Source organism: Centruroides sculpturatus, unplaced genomic scaffold (genome assembly GCF_000671375.1).
Source record: "Centruroides sculpturatus isolate CEXI.00-Female unplaced genomic scaffold, Cexi_2.0 scaffold1319, whole genome shotgun sequence".
Lineage (NCBI taxonomy): Eukaryota > Metazoa > Arthropoda > Arachnida > Scorpiones > Buthidae > Centruroides > Centruroides sculpturatus.
In genome coordinates, this window is record NW_019385461.1 from 209,854 (window position 1) to 230,440 (window position 20,587).

Here is a 20,587-nt window from a genome sequence, read left to right on the forward strand (position 1 = left end):
ATAACTTTTAACTGGATTTGGGAAATTTGGATAAGGGATAACGCTATCAGGTTTACGCCCACCGAATTCTACGTCATCGTCTTACGTCTTGACGTAATAATACAATTCTTAAACGAAAACAGTTGATATCCAAACAAAAACATCTGAGATGTAAAAAACTTCGCCAAGTAAAAATGACGACAATTTAGTCGACCGTCAAAATTTTTCTTAGCAGTTTTCCTTTGGTAAAGACAAGCTTGGCGCTGGGAAGCAATATCCACAAGAATTTTACCTGTATTTACTTTATATTTCGCTTCCAATTGACGGTCAACTAAATTGTCGTCATTTTTACTTGGCGAAGTATTTTACATCTCAGATGTTTTTGTTTGGATAAATCTATATATATAAATGGGGATGGTTATTTGTTCGCTATATACTCCTAGGCCGTTTGATCAATTGCCCCGAAACTCCGCAGTTATATTCAAATTCTTCTGACTTAGATAAAGTCGTACGTCCCACCCAAAACTATCGAATCGATTTCAATAAATCAATTTATAATAAATCAATAAATAAATTTCTAGCTACATTAGATTTGCTGCCTTTACACGTAGCGCCAGAACGTTCTAGTGGTAAGAAATTAAGAAAATAATAAACTAAATATAATTCTTACAAAAAGGACATAAATTTTAAAAATGTAAATATTATATTCGCAATTACTGCAACAATGATATAGAGCGAAATAGACGCGCTATATAATTACTGCGACAGGTTGCATATAGCACTTTCTTGAGTGCAATGGAAAGCGTTACCCTGTGAAAAGTCTAAGTATTTAATTTTCCACATCTAACGACTCGGAATTTTTCATTTCTGAACGGTACTTTCTTAATTCTAATAAACTCTTTCCAGTGAATAAAACCACCGAACTCTGGTAGTCGTGGTTTCGTGGCTGACCACGTGGAGTTTTCCGGGTTTTCTTCACCTAAATAAGGTTCAGCTTCCCATAAAAGTCTTCCAGGGAGGCAGCTCGCTCGCGTGTGACGTTATCGTAACCAAATAAACCAAACTAATTCTAACCTAATACCGGACTGCAAGTTTTCGTTACAATATTCTTAATTCTTTTAATGATGTCGTGGCCCTGTATGGCATATTTTTCCTGTTAGCAATACAGTCGCGCCAGTTATCTATCTAACTTCGTTCGGGGGGAAATTTTGAATCGAAGTAGCGTAACTTCCCGTTTAAACCGGAAGTTCGTATATAGTTAATAGGGCCTTTTCCCCCTATTCTTTCCATATTTGATCTCGAATCTAACTCTTTTCTCGAGATTAAGGAAGGGCAGACAGACGGACAGCAGTGGGAGTTTATATGTCTACAATTTTTAAAAATTGCATTCCAATAATTTTTCTATAAACGCAATATTTACAAGATATTTCCTACTTAGTTTACAGAATCTGTTGCAAAAATATCACTACACTTTGCAGTTTATTACTACATAAAAGCAATTGTTCTAGCATTTTTACAAGATATTTTTATTTTTTATTTAAACAAGTCTTATATCAAGTCTTTCGGACGTTAAGATCAACAACTTCGATCAGAAACAGGACCATCACAACGTGTCTACAAGGATCACTTTTCAAGTATTAACACTAGACCAGTATTAATTAGTAGTCATTGACCATTCTCTCTTCGAGGTCATCCATTACTTTTGATGGAATTACTTCAACTTCTTTCCTTTTTTCTATCGGACCAGCGTTATGGTGGCATTCGAATAGAGAAATTACGTAATACGAGGTTACCAGTGAGGACAAAATGTGATTTAAGCTGTTTACAAGAATATCGAGTTTAAATATTTGGTCCGATTTTCTCGAAATTGGATTGGTTGGCAAATTATCGTTTGATATTCGTCTGTAATGGTAGTTTCTTAGCGTTAACATTAGGACAAAAATATGACATTTTAAAAAGTCTAAGATATTATATTTGTCAATAAATTCGTCAGCAGGTTCTTCGAAAACACTTAAACGTGTCTCACTTTAATATTAATTAGAATCTTCACAGATACTGGTTTGAAAATCAGCGTTTTGTTTACTAATACTTATATCTTGCTTACTGACTTACCTTCGCCCTTCTTGCGAATTTTCGGCAGTTGTAATTCTTCATCGTCTCGTTGTTCCTTTATAGAATCGAATAGCCTTTGCATACACGATGAAGGTTCGGTACGAAAGACGTTTTCTGATTTCCAATTCATTTTATTCTGTTCGTAATGCACTAATTCGTTTCTGACATCCCACGGTGTCTTATAGTGCGTTTATCCGATTTGACCAGGCCGAAAAATCCGATTATGAAGACGATAGACATTATTAAACATTATCCGACAATTATCATAACATTATTATTACGCGGGTATCGAATTTACGTTTTTTTATAAAATCGATCACTATCCTTAAAAATAAACTTTTTGCCATTTTATAGCAATTAAAAATATAAAAATCTTTTATAACAAAATCTCGTAACAGATGGCGCCACAAGTAATTTTACTTACTCTTAATAAAAAAGTTATTTTTTTAAATAAAATTTCACAACAGCCGGGAAAGTTAGGCAGATCGTTGCTAGACTTTTTCCACAGAGTAAATTGAATAAAGCACGCGCTACGATACCGCTCAGGTAGAGTACGTGTAACTTAATTGTACTGTACAGTACATATATTTTATATTGTAATAAATAAACTCTTGAACATAAAATTGGTAGACGCGACGAAACATTTATAAAAATAAAACTTTATTATTAACGAAATTAAGAATCCAAACAAATTTCTGATGTGAAAAAGTTTCGGCAAGTAAAAATTTATTTCTTCGGGAATTTGTTTATTTCTACCACACTTCTCGCCGGATGTCTGCTGTGTTCGACTTCCTCAAATGCGCACAGGCTGGCGAGTTTCGGCGGTCACTTTCCGACGGACAAGTTTCGTCCGTCCAAGCGGGGTGGCGGAGACGGGGGGGGATTTTTTTCGTGTCCCGAGAAAACTTAGGGGACCGTGGCGGTTGCTACCCCTATAAAATTAACCTTACTTTTACTAACATAAAATAAAATCTTTTAATTTAAATTAATAAATAAAGCTAGGATGTTTATGTAATTAAGTAGAAACATACGGCGCGTTTTCTACATAAATTAGTCTTTTTTTTTTCAATATTTACGTATTCCTTTATTTTTGCAACTTGAAATGATTACTATCGTTTTTAAATGTCTGAAAACGGGTTCTTCCGAAACGTAAAAAGCGCCCTTAATATTTACAAAAATAATTTTCCTCCCCTTAGTGCAATAACCAGCACGGCCAAGTTAATTGTTAACTAATGAAAAGTGAAGGGAGAAGACGGCAATAAAGTAGCGAGTTGGAAATTGCCAACTGCCGGGGTTAAGGAGTTGGGTGGAATCATCTTTGGCACCCGGGCAGAAGTTCTTTCGTGTGGTATTTGCAATGTAGCGGTAACAACGGATCGGCACCTACCCACACCGTAAAAACAGGCAGGAAGAAGCATCCCGGTGGAAGACGCAGATCGACTCGGCAAATTGAAATACTGTCTTGTATCGAAAGGAAAATTTTCAAACAAACCGAAAGCCAGCGGTGTGGGTTTTGGAATAACCCGATATCGGCTTTGGCAGCGCCCGATATCTCTTTCTATAAACTGGAGAATTCCGAAAATTTGTAGAAAATTATCGAAAGGTGTCCGTGTCTGGACAATCCACGCCCGGAAAAAATTACACTGCCTTAGACCACGTCGCGTACAGTATTAGGAAGGTAATGGGAACAAAGAGATAATCCGGGCGTTCATAAAGGAAACAGGGGATGCAAGGAATCATTCATTGCAGGCCGAAATGCGCAGCCTACAAACCATTCGACGGTATCGAGACTTCGATTGGGCCACGAAAATTCTCCGCCGGACCAAATAACGTACGAAAACGTCCTCCCGGCTGCCACCCACGCAGCCCCCCACGCGGTAAAAGCGGGCCTAGAGCGGCAAGTTCTCTATCCTAAAATGTTGCGCTACTTGCCTTTCCCTCGCGCTGGGCACAGTGGAAGAGGAATTGCGGTGGGGTGGCGAGAAAGTAGAATTTTTTACGACAAACGCAAGAAAGTATTCTCGAAGATAATGGTTGACATTTTTAGGCAAATGCCAGGCCAAGCCGTTAACCCCGGCCAATGTTAAGAAGACGGGGAGACTGGGAGAAGATTAAGGATATGATCGAAGCTTTAGATCCAGACGATGCAGCGCTCGCGGGATAGGCGAAACACGGGCTTAACTCAACAACAGGAGAAAATTTCGTCTAACTTCGGTCGCCCACTTAGAATCATCTGGCAACCGAAAAAAATGAATGGGCTTTGGCCGATCACACGCACCTCTGGAGGGGAGAGAACCGACCGGAAAAGATCTTACGGGTGGGCGTAGCCAGAAGTTTCTCTTACGATTAAATAAATAAATTCACAAAAACCCGAGTCCGACGTACTTTAACCTTAAGTTCGTTTACGCCACCGGACAAAGAAAAAGGAATATCGTATTTAATAAATTGGAAGGGACCGTACGCGCATTTCGAATTCCCTGCCTTCCAAATAATTTAGCCATTTTCTCCAGCAATAATCGTAAGCTCCCTCTCTGCCTCCTCTTTGCCTTGCTTTTCACCCTTACCATTCCAAATTTTCATATAAAACTCTTTTCCTTCCTGGAGTCGACGCGGGACGCACAGTAAAACGCATGCGTAGTCACGCATCGAATAACGCTTTCTACCCGCGGGTGAACCAGGATCCGGCGGCCGTAAAAATTCCATTTTTTACCCTTCTCCCCGGGCAGCGGGGGATGTATAGGAGAACGAGATTTGGCTTTCCCGAAGTATTCTGCACGGAGGAATAGCCGCGAAAGGATAATCCGCCGGCCTCTCCCTCCCCTCGACCTCCCGAAAGCACGAGACGGGGAGAGGGCCAAAAGCGGAGGACCGGGAAAGTTTGCCCGCGTCGAAAAAACGGCCGCCCGGTGGTCGGAGCGGAAGGGAAACGGCCGTCGGGCGCGAGAAACGCCGAGCGTCTTTCTATTTTTACTTTTCTTTGTCAGACCCGGTGGTGGCGTTCTCTTCTGGCAAAACCCCGTCGACCCTCCTCCTTCCGTGTAAATCGTCGGTGCTTCTCGGAGCTAAAGGGATCGTCATCTCGCTCGCGGTTTACGGGGATCCGAACTGGCCCAGGGAAGGAGGACGTCGGAGAACATCCTCCGGGGATATTTCTGCCGTCCGCTGGGACAACCAACTCTCCCTGTACGCGCGCACCGGATACGGCGGTAGGAAGACGACGGTTTACGCCTTTTTCAGCCGCTTACACGGAATATGCCGGAGAGTGTTACCCTTTGGGATTCCCTCGGAAAGAAACCCGCGGTCTGGCATCGTTTCCTCTGTTTCGTGCCGAACTCTTCCGGTAAACGACGGAAAGACGTCAGCCGCATCGTCTCCTCCGGAAATCACCCGTCTCTCGCCTTCTTCTTCTGCGTTCTTTCCTTTCCGCTATTTACGTTCTAAAGTCCATCCGCGGGCGACTTCTTTCCCGGAATAGAAAAGCGTTGTCGTCTGGCCATCGTCTCTCCGCCGGCGGATGCGGACAAACGGGAGGGAAGAAAGGAGTCGGAGAAAAGTCCGACACCCGAGAGAAAAGTCGGTCGCGACCTTCTCCCGGCGCCGACCGAATTAGAAAGTGGGCAAACCTTCCTCCCGACGGAAAGCGGAAGGGGGCGACACCTGTCGCATTTTTATAGCTCTGGAAGCGGTCCAGGAGGGAACGTCGCCACTCGCTGCCTCCCACCGCCCGCCACTTTCCCGTCCGCGGGGGGAAGATTCGGCCACGCGCCCGTCCCGGATAAATATAGCTGCTCGCATCCGGCGGAGTTGTATTTCTCGGGCGCGTGCCGAACCGAAGGAGAGGAGCGGGCCGGGAGACGCTCCTCTCGTTCGGGTGGTTCGGCCTCCCCCGGGAAGGATTCGTCGACCCGCGTTTATTTCGGGCATCTCTCTATTTAAAGCCCAGACGACGGACGGACGTTCCGCCCAAGTCTTTCCTTTGCAGACGGAGACGGATTAAGTACAAAACTCGGTTTATTAATACAAAAACACAAGAAATACAATTGGACGCGCTGAGTCCTTCGTTATAAAAAAGTACAAAAAAATACGTCGGGCGGAAGACGCTTACAAAAATAAAGTGCCGGGCCCTTCCCGCCGCCCTACGGGAATCCGCGGAGCGGAAGGTCTCTCTCGTCGGACGGACCCGCCGTAAATAAGTTATCGAAATAAATAGGACGGACGTGTGCCGCGCCGCCGGGCGGCGGTGACCTGCCGTGCGGCCGACTATAAATAGAGGCGGATGAGAGATTCCGGGAAGAGCCGGGCCCGGACCTATTTTCGGAGGAGGAGAAAAAGTCCCTCGGAACGCCGCCGGACCCGGCAAGGGACGGACGCTTCCGTGGTCCACGAAAAGGAAATCGACCGGGCGCCGCTAGGCGCGCGGGTCGGCCTGTCGGCGGTGCAGGCGCATGCAGGACGACTCCTCGTGCTTGTAGAGGTAACTCTTCAGGGCGAAGGCCTTTCCGCATCTCTGGCAGATGAAGGGCTTGCTGCTGGAATGCGTCTGGATGTGGGCCCGCAGGTTGCTCTTGTCGGCGAAGGCCTTGTTGCAGACGGGACAGCCGAAGGGCTTCTCCCCGGTGTGGGTGCGCACGTGGCCCTGCAGCAGCCAGGGTCGACTGAAGCACTTTCCGCAGTAAGGACACTGGCAGCCCCGACCGTGGGTCCTGACATGCATGCTGTAGGCCGGCACCGAGACGTACACCTTGTCGCAGTGTGGACACTTGCGCGCCTTCTTGTCCGTCACGCTGCGGTGCGTCTGCCTGTGTCTGGCCAGGTTGCTGGAAGTGCTGTAGCGCTTGCCGCACTCGGGACAGGCGTGCGCCTCCCGGGGGGGCGCCGCCCGCTCCTCGCACGCCATCCGCCGCACCACCGCCGCTAGCACCGTCCGGTGCAGCGCCGCCGCCTGGCCCCGCGCCACCGCCGGGCGCGGGAAGTCCAGCGACCGGGCCCCGGGAGGCCCCGGCTGGGGCGGGCGGCGCCCCGGCGAAGGGGCGCGGGTGGTGTCGGCCGGGGATCCGGGACCGTCGGGTCGGGCCGGTCGGGGGTCGCTGGCCTCTCCGTCCGTCGGGTCCTCCGCCGTCCGGACGCTTCTCTCGGGGCTGTTCTCTGAAAGAAAAAAAGAAACGTCACACCGGGCCACACACGTCACCGGGGGAAGAGACGCGCCGTGCTCCCCCCGTCGGAAGACGAGAAACGCCACTCCGCGCCGGGATTAACGCCGGAGGGTCGACCCCGACCTCCTCGACAGACGCTTCTCTCCGGACGACGATAAATGTGTCACCGAAAGGGTCCGATTACCCTCTCTCCACGTGCCGTTTCCAGGCAAAAAACTCCCGCAGTTTTTTGCCAGGGGACCCGGCCAGGCCACGCGCCGACGACAACGTTTCCGTCGCGGCCATCGAAGAAGGAGGCCCGCTTCGACGCGTGGGATTGCACCGAGGGGACCGTAGAGTTTCTCTCCGCCGTCGCCGGCCCGCGGAGAGGACTGGGACGAGAAAAGGAGAGGAGAGAGGAACGGATGGGCCGAGCGCTGGGGATTCGAGAGGAAGAAGAAAGGTACTCACCGGTGGGCACGTGCGAACGTCGATAGTCGAAGTCGGCGTCGTAGCGCCGATTGGTGATGAGGAAGGCTCTGGGCATGGCTCTTCGCCTCGTCCCTCCGGCCACACCGCGTGTGCGGGGGACCGCGCGCCGGGGGATCGGGGATACCGAGGTCCGGGGAGTCGAATTACGGTCGTGGCGCGGAAGTCCCTTCGACGTTACTTCGCCGGACGCGGCTGGCGATCGAATAATATTTCGGGGGACCGCGGCCAACTTACGCACACCGGCAGATCCCGTCTCGACCAATAGAAGGCTCGCCACCGACGCGGGACCGAAATAGATCCGCATTTTTGGCAACCTTCCCTCTCCACGCGCGCAGACACTCGCGCTCTCTCCCCTCCTCTCTTCAGCGTTCTCCGCGTCCGTCGGATCCGCGGCCGGCCCGTCTACGCACCGGAACCGGAACCGACGACCGTGGGCCCTCGTACATCGGAAGAAGGTCCTGAACCGATTTCAGGGCCTTCCGGCCCGTCGACGGGAATCGGCGATCCCTTCCCCGGGGAGGGGGCCGCGGGCCAGTTACTCCCTCTTCTTTTCCAATCCGAGCAGCCGGGCGGTAAACAGAACCGACCCGCGGCACGCGCCGGTTTTGATCCGGATCCGAAGAGGCGCGGGAGCGGGCACCAGAAGAGACGCTGACGGGTGGTGGGCGGTGGTAGTTAAAAAGAAAGTCGACGGAAGAGAGGAGGCGGGACGAGAAGTTGCCGTCGAGGGTGTGAGAGAAAGCCCGAAGCCTCTTCCGCCGGAAGGAATCCTGCTAAACGCTTTTTCGCAGATTTTACGAAAGAGGGACGATGTCGGTTCCTGATCGACGGGCCTTGGGCCTTCCGCAGTAGGGAACGCCGGAATAACCGCTCTAGTGTTCCTCAAGAAAGAGAGACTGATCCCGGAGGAACAATCCCCTTTCGCCTGCCGGGATACTCCAGAAGCTTCTGCCCGGGCCCGGCCGGACGGGCCCCTCCTTGGTCCAGACGGACGACGGCGGGACCCGAAATCTGGCCACCGCTTTTCGGGGTCCGAATCGCCACTACGACCGGATCCGGACCGGAAGCGTCGGGTAGGCGCGCGGTCTCGGCGGGTGGCCGGGTCGTCGCCGCTGTGGGTCGCTTCCCTCTCTCTCCCGGGACGAGCCGCACTTCTCTCGGCCCCCGCCGGGAATAAATCCGTCGTTTTGCAAATTGTGGGGATGAACTCTTCCCTTCGCGTCTTCGTCTCTTTCTCGGCGGGGAGGATAAAGGGGACGATCTGGACCGGAAGAGGGGCGGAATCCGGAAATTTTGGCCAAATTCGAAAGACGAAAGGAAGAATAAACGGATTCCTTCCGCCCACGCTTCGGACGGAGCCGCGTCGGGCCCCGGTCTTTCTTAACCCCCGGCTGAGTCTTTCTGCCTCTTCCCTTTCTTACCAGTTGCCATCGTCGCCCGCGGGAATTGGCGCCTTCTTTTGGTTCGGATCTCTTCCGGACTCTTTTCTTCCCGGGCGCTTCGACCTCTTTGGTCGGGGGCCCGTCCGCCCTTCTTCTCTTCTCGATTCCGAATTAAAAATAGACGTTGATGCGGGAAGGAGGTCGAAGAGAAGACGCGACTTCCCACGCCAGAAGTCTTTCGTTCCACTCCCGGACTCGGAAAGGTCCCGCCGATACCAATGGTCTTTCCGGAGGCCTTTGGCCACTCGGAAAAGGCTCCCCCCGGCCGCTCTTTTTGTCCTCCTGCGCCCAGTTGGTCGGTTTCTCTTTCGTTCTGTGTGTCTCGGTCGGGTGGGGACCTTTCCACCGGCGGAAATTCCCCGGAACGGAGCGTGGAAGGTAAAAAGGAGGGGGAGGTGGCGCCAGGCGGGAGGAAGCGTCGCGTGCCAAACGGATGGAGGAACGATCTAAGTTGGAGGGAGTGAGTAACCCGAAAACGACGCGGCGATTTCCCTCCCGGGAGCAATCCCTCCGGTTTCGGTCGTTTCCTCCCGGATAAACCCACGGCGACATTTTTTTTACAGAAGGACGATGTCTCTTTCGCGGTGGAGAAAGGCTTCCGGGGAACGAGAAGGCGAAACGGAAAATCGAATAACACGGTTAACCAGTTTGGGGCTAAGGCCCGATATATTAAGCATTCGGAGGTGGGGAGGGGGAATTATTTGGTAACGGAGGAGATAATGGTTACTGGCTGTGGGAGGAGAGTGGCCCCGGATGGGTGAACTTTCGTCGGGTGGGAATCGACGACGAAGGGTGAAGAATGTTTCCGAACGGCGTATTAAAATGGCGATGGAAGGGCTCGACTTCTTTTCCGGAAATCATCGAATACGATTAATGTTTATCCGTCGACGCTAAACGACTAAAGAAGCGCACAGCCCACCTCAGGTCTAGATTATAAATTATAACCTACGGAATAGACGGTTACGAATTTCAATCCACCTTCCTCCCGGGGTGGCACGTAATCTGCCACCGGTGTCGAGTCGGACAAATTAATTTAAATCGTCGAGGAGGGACTAATCCCCGCGGACTCTTTACCTACCTTCGATCCTTCTATAATCCACCTTACGCTACTCGCGCCCGGCGGCCCGTGGCGGTGTCTGTCCCTTCCTCTGAGATTCCCGTCGACGGTCGGGAGACAAAATGTAATTTTTACGGATCCGTTTTTTCGGACGGTTTGACTTTCGATTTTTCTTCTACGAATAAACGAGAGATCGTTCGGTTACCTTCTGTCAAACAAACGAGACTTTCTTTTCTCGGTCGTACGGTCTCGTTCCTTTACTTACGGCGTTAATTTTTGTTGTATGAATTAGACTGTTTTTTTAAAACTTGTAATGGTAAGGGCGTCAACGTCCATCCAACTATCGGGCTACCTAGTGCGGTACTTATAATAAAGGCCGGAGTTACTTTTCCCCGCAGATGAAACGGGGAAAGAATCGTGACGTCGGCCCCCCGGAATAAAATCTCCGGAAATTTCCACCCCAGAGGAGGAGACGTTCTCCTCCGAGATTTACTTTTCGCCTAACTTCAGAAATGGCCGTCGGACGCTCCGGACGAAGAAATACACCGATTTGTCGCCGGCCGCCCGGTCCGGTGGACCCAGTCGATTCTTCCCGGGAAACTCCCCCCTTAACTGGCGGAGAGTTTTAGGACGCCGGGAGACGGGAAGAAGGCCCCGGAAAAACTTTCCGGGAATTTCTTTCCCGGTGCCATTTCTCCAGCGTTTTCTATTCTCGTTTCTTCTGCGCTCGAACGTCTTCCCCCTCTACCCACGCTTCCCTTAGTCTTTAAACTCGGCCCTCCGCCGCTTCCGCTCCGGTCTGGGCAGGCGGTCGGCGCCTCCCCTTCTCTTCGGACTTCGTCCGACGGACCCGGGATTTCCGCAGGAAACTCCTGACGAGGTTACGAACCCGAACCTTCGGGCCTGTTTATTTAGTCTCGGTGCGAGCGTCTCTCCGAAGGGAAGTCGACGCTCTTAACTTAAAGACGGTCCGGGTTCGATTAACCGCAGGAAGCCGCGTCCGATCCATACGGGTACGGATGATCCGGCGGAAAACGATTCGGACGCTTTTTCACTTCTCCCGGCGTTCCCTCGCGTCCGAACGCCGTCTAGAATTGGAGGGAGTCCCACGCCGGGGGTCGACCGCCCGCGCCCCGACGGAAGTTCAATAAATACGGAAAGGGTCTGGGGGTCTTTTCCCCTCGGTCCTTCTCCGGGGGCGGGGAGCGGTCGCTACCGGACGCGTCGTCCCGCACCTGTCGCTCGTTCGTCAGGGCGGCGCGCGTCGACCCGTAATCGGACACCCGAAGGACCGGAAACGGAAACGAAAGGAGGAAACGGGTGTCTCTTCCTTCTCCTCCCGCCGGCCGACCCGGAGAGGAAGAAGGGTCGGGCCGCGGACTCTGGCGTCGGGTCCGGCGGCGGGGGAGGAGAGGAGGACGGTTAATTGGGACGAGAGGAAAATTTATCGCCTTCCATTTATCTGGATAAAAGCGCGATTTAAGTTTCTTCTCGGAGCGAGAAGATCGATCGACCGAGCGACCTTCGACGCCCCCGAAAAAAAACCCGCAGTCAAAAAACGCCAAAGAAAACACGGAGTCGGTCCGAAGCCCGGAGACGCTCTCCCGTCACTCGTCGCCGGAAGACGCGCCGTGGGTAAACCTAATCCGCGGGGGTGGCCGCGTCCCCTCCTTCCCCTCCTCGTCCTCCCCTCTCCCCTCCCGTCGCTGGTAAATAAGGTTAGGACGCCGGCGTACCGCTGGATACTGCCTCTTCCCTCGCCTCCCGCTCTTTTCCTGCGGAAACGGAAGAAAAATTTTGTTACGCACCCCATCGATTAAAGTAAAAAAAGACTCCCTTCTTTTACTTTAATTGATAAATCTCCTCTCTCTTTTCGCGCGCGCGTCACCGGAAGAAGAAACGGACGCGGCTTTCCACGGTTTCCCCGGAGGAGGGTCGGGACGGAAGCGCCGATTTGTTCCCCGCCCCCGGGGAAAGGTAGAACGGGGGAGGAAGGAGACGACCAGGCCGCCGTATTACGCGTTCGTTAATAATTGGTCCGGTAGACGCTCTGGGATGGTCCGAGAATTGTACCGTGTCCCGACGGCGGTAGCGTCGACTTTTGCCAAACGGAAAAACGATTATAGAAGAAATGAATTCATTAGAATTATAAGTCGATGGACGAGAACGGGTTTTGGGTCGGGCGGAATGCTCTGGTCCGGCGTAAACGGGTCGGTAGTTTGGACCAATGTCGTGTGATGTCGATTTCGTAACACGGTCCGTCTGGGATATTCGGATACTTGACCAAAAGAAAATACTATTACAGTATTATTATTATACGAGTAGACAATTAGGTGTCTGCTTGTGCGAGTAGACAATTAGGTGTCCCAGTGACTCGTGCCGTGCTGCGGGAAACGCCACCAAATTTTAATTGTAATTTATTTATCTACTAATGTACGAGATTTGCTTAATTCTAAGCGTTAAACCGAGGGTGGAAATATTATTTTCGGCTCAGTCTAACAAAACGTCACAGCGGCAAACCATTTAATTAAGTCTGCAGCGTCGGTCGAATTGTGTACCGACTACGGAGCTACGACCCGTCTTAGCGGTAACTTTAGTGCTTTGCGGGCAGAATTGAATACCGGTCGCGATATTTTGGCATTAAATCGAGTACAAATCGGTGTAAATAAAACAAAATATCCGTTTGCCCGAGTCCATTTTTGCTTACAATTAGGAAATTTATTATCCAGGAAAGACAATTGCGTCAAAATATTCGAGTACTGTACGTCCGAGTAAAGCTACCGTTTAAATTGTATAACCACGAAATTACCTAAATTTAATGGTGTAATAAATCGAATTAAACGTTCTCACGGAGTTATACTTTATAAAAAATACAATGGGGCGGATTTTTAATACAACCCAACAAATAGACAATTATAGACTACTTTGAATTTAAAGAATCCGACGAAATACGGCACGGCCATTCCGGACTCTTCCCCGTTTACTACCGATATTCCTGTTCTCCTATCGCGCGGAATGGCACGAGCTAGGCTACGTTTTGGTAATAAACCCGAAAACGAAACGTTGCGGTGTTTCGCTTGTCGCCGCTATTTTGGTCGCCTAGGCATTTCCCGTCCGCATTACACTAAAGTCGGCAAGAAAGGGAAAAAAACCCGAAAAAGCGCCGGTTGCGAATCTGGCCGGACTCCGACTTCGCGTAAATTAGAAAATACGGTCGTCGATGCCGTAACGTAATCCCATTTCCAACACCAAATGACAGTTAAGTTATAGGCCCCTAAATATTTCCGAAACTTGCACCCAATTCGTATCCCGGCACCGCTTTGCCTTTCTTTTTTGTACCGAATACCTAATGCCAATAAATAGCCCCGTAATCGAGCAAAACGGCAGAATAAAGTGGCTTATCTTAGAGTCGATTGTTTAAAGAGTGACGTTGAAAATTTTACTTACGATTTAGTAAACAATGTCGTGCTTCAAATTAGTGCTTTTTAAGGAAAAGGTAAAGCCCCGGAGGATCAAACGTAACTAAGGAAGGATCTAGGAATACCACCGTGTTTGACTCGAATATTTTATCGTGGAATTGTCGAGGAACTTTGCCTTCTAATCTCGTGGATGTGGATTTTTTTCAACTTTTTATTAACTTTTCGTAGAAACTTGGACAAGGCATTGGACGAAACCATTTTTTGCTTCGTAGGAAGCGTAGCGCGTAAGTCGCTTGGACCAGGAAGAGCTTCTAATGAACTGTTTGTTACTAATTGTTTGTCAAACATTCGTTAAGCTTGAATTACTTAATATATCTGATAATTTCATTATAGTCGAATTCAATTATGGCCGGGATCTTTTTACGGGTAGTATAACGTTAATTGGGCTTCAATTTGAAAAAGTTGTAGACCTATAAATTATCACTGTTGTTTGTCTGTCGTTCCTTAATCTCGACGAAGGAGTTATACATATAAAAGCCGAAACCAGATATGGAAAGATTAGGGGGCAGGAGGTCCCAATTTACTATATACGAACTTCCGGTGAAACCGGAAGTCACGTCATTTCAATTCAAATATTTCCCCCCCGAAAGAAGTTAAATTACCGTCACGAATCTACAGTAGAGCGTCGTTTATCCGAATCAATTGGGGACTGGGGTTGTTCGGATAACTTATTTTTCGGATAACCAATTATGTACGAAAAAATATATTAATTTATCCCGTGTTGAAATTTTTCTCCGTTGCATGTCGCTTCGCGTTGAATTTTCGTCGATGTTAAGCCTAACGAAGACTATTGTATCGTTAAAAATTATTTTTTTTTATTTTGTACGAATAAAATAAATATATTGAAAAATATAAAAACAAAAAAAATTATACTTCAGAAGTTAATTTAGTATCAAAAACGTAAAATATTTAAGTAGCCGAAGACATAGCCAAAGATTACAGCGCCACAGCACTGACGAAAATTTAAGTTTGTCGACTGGAATTCCTTCGGATAACCGACCTTCGGATAAACGACGCTCTACTGTATTGCTAACGGAATTAATTGATTAATGTAAGTATGTTGTACCGGGGCAAGACACTACTAGTTTGAGGTGGAGAGCATACATTTTAAATTAAAAAAATAATAATAAAAATTGCAGCCCGGCATCGTGTCCACGTCACAATAAACAATTGCTGGTTCAACTTATTTATCTGTTTCTACGACAGTTTGATGGCGGGTCTCGAAGGATACATTTCGTAAACGGTCATGATTTTTTTAATATTGAGAGACATTAATTAAGAGAATTTCCAATGAACTAGATTCACTATACATCGGTTGTAATGTAAACTTTTATAATTGTCGTTCTTCTAGTGATATACAGTAGTTCATAATAGTGGGAATAATACATGTTTAACTAAACTCTTTTGATTTACTAATTCTAAATGGACGTTTTATAAATAATTGACATCTGCTTCCATCGTAGGTATTTTGATTATAGATTTAATTGTTTCAAATTCTAACCTAGTGGATAAATTGAATAAATTGCAGATTTTAAATAAATTTAATTCTAATCATCCTCCCGTCTCGGTAACTTTTAAATTTCAGTGTCTCTTTCGGTCTAAGCCTTCGTCATCTAAGATTAAAAGAATTTGTGGAAATCCTCAAAGTCAATTCTTTTATTGTCAATTCTAGATATAATAGAATTAAAGAAAAAATCTTTTTTGGATTCCTTATTTTTTCTATTGGCCATTGATATCTTTACTGATAGAATCGGTGCCTCGCTGCAGTATGTTGATTAATAAAGCATAGATTTTGCAATTTATATGGAAAAATTTGGTTTGATCGTGATTGTCTGAAGTTAAAAAGACTTGCTAACTTGCTAATTGTGCCTCGAGATCTTCTAGAAAGAATAGAATTAAAGAAGCTTTTATTAGTTACTGTATTCCGAACTAAAGAAAAGCTTTGTCTCTTTGTAAGGCAGAAAAGAAATTGTTTTGGAAATAGGGTCAATGTGCAATTATTGAATTGTAAATCGTCTGGCGAATTTTGGAAAACGGTTAATAAATTTAGGGTGCAAAAATCTTCCCGTTGTGTTATTTTTACTGAGGAATGGAATTTGTTTCCGAGAGAACATTTCTTTGGTCCTTTTTCGGCTATTAAACTTGCTATAGGCCTACATTTTGATAATTATAGTCCATTATTAGATGACCCAATTTCTTTTGAGGAATTGGCCTGTTTTGAGTCATTTGAGAAATAATAAGGCCTGTGGTATAGAAAAAATTACAAATGTCTCTTTCTAGCAATATTTCGGTAGACTTGGTAACAGTATTTAACGATTTTAAGTTAAACTGTAAAACGTTTTTAAACGCGTTTAAAAATGTTATATAAGAAAGGTCCCAGATCTGTGCCAACAAATTACAGACCAATATACTTATTCAATATATTTAGAAAAAATTTTCTTTCTTATTGGCAAGCAGCTTGAATCTTTGGACTGAGGAATTTAATATTATATCCCGAATTAGGGTGCTTTCTTCAAAAACAGAGGTGTTGGTTATAATCTGTTTATTCTTCAAAAAACGCCATATGTAGGATTTATCGATTTGAAAAAAGCGTTCGATTCAACAGATCACGATATTTTATGGTGAAACTTGGTAAGTGAGATATCTCCAATTTATTTTTAATTTACTCAAACAGCTATTCTCCAATACCAATTATTTTATTGAGGAGGATTTTATCAGAACGGATTCATGGACATCGAATAAGAGATTACCTCGGGGCGAGTCTCTGAGTACTCTTCTCTTCAATGTAATACAGTAAATGATCTTCCGTGTTTTACACGATCAAATAGAATTATGGGTATAGCTTTGTCCTCACAGATTGAGATTGAGTTGGATAGTCGTTTATTTGCAGGTGATATTATAGTGCTATCTAATTCAGTTGTCTCTCTTCAATCGAAACTTAATATTTTGGTTGAGTACTGTAAAATTAATGGATTGACATTGAATGAAGATAAATCAAACATACTGATTTTTGGCAGAAGAAAAAAACTTGGAAAGGCTGATAATTTCTTTCCTTTGGGTAAAAAATTGGAAATAGTGTCGTATTTTAAATACTTGGGTATTTATTTTTCATTCTAAGGCCCGTTTTTCTTTCATTTTGAAACGATATTGTTAAATACCAAGCCAGAAAATGTCAAATATACAGAATACCTACCCACCTGGAAAATCAGAAAGATCAGAGATTTTCATTAGTGTTCGGAAAAAGTCATGGAAATTTGTCGAAAAGTTAGCAAATTTGCCTCCTTGGCTTCCTTGTCGAATTTTGCTGACCATATACTTGAATAAGTGTAGAGTATTTTTAGGACCCACCATTTCTCCGCGTACACAAAAGTTCTCCAAAAATTTACAAAGTACAAAAAATGATAAATAATTTTACTTTAATCTATTACAGTAGCCCCTCGTTATATCGCGCTTGTCGGGAGACAAAGAGAAAAGCGCGATATATCCGGAGAGCGATATAACGGAGTACATAAATTCTGGGTTTTTACTAAACAGATTATACATGCTATAGAATCTCTATCCACTATTTTTTCACGAGAAAGTGTTTCTGATATGAAATACGCTTAATTTGGCAATACAGAACTTTATTCGTGGTTATATCGTATTAAATGACGTAAACATCGATATGAATAAAAGACCGTATTTCCTTGCAAAAAGAAATTTGATGGAAATCGATATTTTAAAATTTATTGACTCGAGTACTTTTAAAATTTCGGGGTCCAGAAAGCGCGATATAACGAGGGGCTACCGTATTTATTATTTTTTATTTTAATAATTTTGATTGCGTAATAAAACAATTTCTGATTTTTTTTCAGTTTATCATTATTTTCTAAAGTTCAGTAAATTTATTAAGAAAGAAATTTAGTAAATACAGGAAATCCGCGTTAGTTCAAAATATTCGCCACTTCTTTCTTTCTTCTACATAGGTTCTAGCCTGTTCGCCACTTCGAATTATCCGAGAATTACATATTTCTGTATATTCAAAATGCCGTATAATTGATGTAATTTATTAAGCCAGCGGAATACGGCTACGCATACAGAAGGGTATTTTCGTTAATGAATAATAAATAAAGTGTGGTAAGCAGCACGTGTCCGGTGAAAACCTCACAGGTCACCAGATAGGTTTTATAAAAAGTAAAGAATCCCTCAAAATGTAACCCGAATTAGTTCTTACTGCTGCCATAACATTTCAGTCAGTTTTACTGTAGAAAAAGTAAAAGACACCAAATTATTTTTAAAATGGCCCAAAAAGTATTAAGTCGCCTAAAAGTACATAAAAGATTCCAAGACACCTAGTTGTTGCGGGGTATCCGACCACTTCCTATGATTCAGACATAATCTCCATCGTACCCTGTAGTGCCATTTGGCGGAGCAGGGACAACCTAGAATTGGGTGTATGAGGGAAACGTATCTTAGAACCCTACAAGTATCTCAATCTGCTACTTGTAGCCCAATCTTGCAATCTAGACGTATTTTATGAAATAAAAGAGAAAACAGATAGTTCATATGTAAAGTGACACAAGAAAACGTGTTACTGTAAAAGCAGTCATATTGATCAGATTACAGTTATTCTCAATCTATTGTTCTCTTATAGCATGGAAGCACTTCGATCTAAACGAATGAGTTAACGTACAGTACGCATATTACAGCTCGGACAGAATTTTCGCTTGGAATTTCGAAGTAGCCGTATTTCAAACTAACCGAATTCCCGTGTAAATTTCTATATCCCCGGCCGGGACAAACGTACAGTTACGAACATACGGAATTTCGAACTATCCGAGTTCGAATTAACTCGTTCCTTATTTTGGCTCAATTTTAATCACTCTCCATTTCATTAATAAACACAATATAAATTGTGAATAACGTATATCACAGCTCCTTTCTCACTGCAAACTACAATAATTCACCTAATATTAATAAATAAATAAAAAGATACGGGCTTAATCTCGATAAACTCCAAAGCCATTCTAAATCTCCTTTTTTGTAAAATTTTAAATTTATCCTATCTTTAACATATGGTTTAACATTTCTATACATTTCCATAATTTAATGTATATAATTTTCATCGACCCCTTTCCTTCCCGATTCAGAGAGTTCTCGGGAATCCCGAAGATATCCCATATTAATAATGTATATACAGGCTTAACTATAAATTTTTTACCACCTTTTCTTACTCTTAATGAAAATTTCCCAAAATATTTTAAAATGAACACAAATTGTAAGCAAAATACGAACGGGTCTAATCAATTTAAAGTCATGAAATCGTGAAAGTGACAGTTAATAGAAATAGAAATATTAACGACATTTACGAATAAATAATGTTCAAAACCGGATTAAAATAATATTTATGAGCAGTTCTTTAAAAAAGACAAAAGCAACATCTGAGTTAAAGACGAGAAAATTTTATCTATTAAAAGAATTTCGATTGCATACAGCTCCATATGCTCCAGCTAAACTTATGCCACAAAGCGATTGTAGCGCTTGAAGTGGCGGAAATGTTTATTACGCCACTTCCGAAGCCTTGAGCTGCCAATAGCTCTAAGGCGTCTAAGCTATTGGCAGCTCAAGGCTACGGTATATCTAGCTTATTTAAATTCTATTAACCTACGTTAATATAACGTTTAAAATTGGAATCGTTGGAAGTGCAAGGTATTATTGAATATTTATTCTTTATCAGATACCTATTCGAACTTTCAAAACATTTGATTTCATTAAATTATGCATTATTTGTTTACAGAGCTATTTGTTAGTGATAAAACGACTATTATAAGTAATGGAAAAGTAGAGGATTTGCGCACGACTTATTTTGCCCGTATTTTACAAAAGTGTAGAAGAGAAGGTGGTATTATGGAACACCTCCATTTCAGACTAATAATACATTCGAATCCTAGCAAATTGTGGCTGTACTGCACTAGGCAGTCATCCATAGCAAGGGGAGAACGCCTCCCATTTCAGTTATGCGGTTGAGCTCACTGAAACAAGACATTTGTGTTCTTCGCAATTTCAAATTTTGAATCGTAAGGAATTTAATTATTTCTAAAATATAAATCATCTAGTTGTAGGTCACTGGTGCATGTGTCCCGTTCTAGAGGACTAGGGGTACATGCTAATCTGTCTGATGTTTACATTTTTAAAATTTAGTGTCGACAGGAATTAAGTTAACCCAAGATGGAGATGCGTGAAATACGGACCCCATTGGTGCTTTTAATATGGAACCCAACTCCTCCGAACTCTCTCTTTGCAAGCAGACATTCGTCCGGAGCAATTTGTGATAAAGACACTAGGTAGAAAGCCAATTCTTCCTGATAATATCGAAAAAGAGCTGCTGGAATATATATTGTTGATGGAGGTCATATTTTCCTATTATAAAAGCATTTTTTCGATAAAATACATTGGAGTAAATGATTTTGTAATTATTTAATTTGTTTTGTACTTTCCTATTTGTTTTTGGATTAGTGTTGTAACGAATAGTATATTCGGCCACATGCCGAATACCGAATATTCGGCCAAGAGCGTGGCCGAATAGCCGAATATTCGGCCAAACTATTCGGCTTGATTAACGCACGTACGAAAATTGGCACGCAAACCGCATTATGGCAAGGATCCTGCTTTCTATTGGCCCGCTGTCACTACGCTTCGCCAATCGCGTTAATTCTTGGCAGTTGTAGCGGACAGACAAGAGTGTCATGGAAGTACAGTAGAGCCTCGATTATCCGACCCCCGATTAACCGACACCTCGGTTAACCGACCTCCCTAGTCGGCAAATTTCAAATGTCCGCTAGTGATGTGGCGCTACAATATTTGACTACGTCTTGGCTACTTTAATATTATTTTTACGTGTTTTAGCTGGCAACA

At 45.0% G+C, this 20,587-nt stretch overlaps 1 protein-coding gene across 1 annotated transcript; it reads right to left on the bottom strand.

The window, feature by feature from the left end:
- Positions 1-5,360: 5,360 nt before the first annotated feature.
- Positions 5,361-8,222, bottom strand: LOC111639227 (transcriptional repressor scratch 1-like). Its single transcript, XM_023385024.1, has 2 exons — positions 7,695-8,222; positions 5,361-7,236 (listed from the first exon to the last, which is right to left on the bottom strand). The coding sequence occupies exons 1-2, from the start codon at positions 8,017-8,019 to the stop codon at positions 6,500-6,502; spliced, it is 1,062 nt and encodes a 353-aa protein (XP_023240792.1). The 5' UTR covers positions 8,020-8,222; the 3' UTR covers positions 5,361-6,499.
- Positions 8,223-20,587: the final 12,365 nt, after the last annotated feature.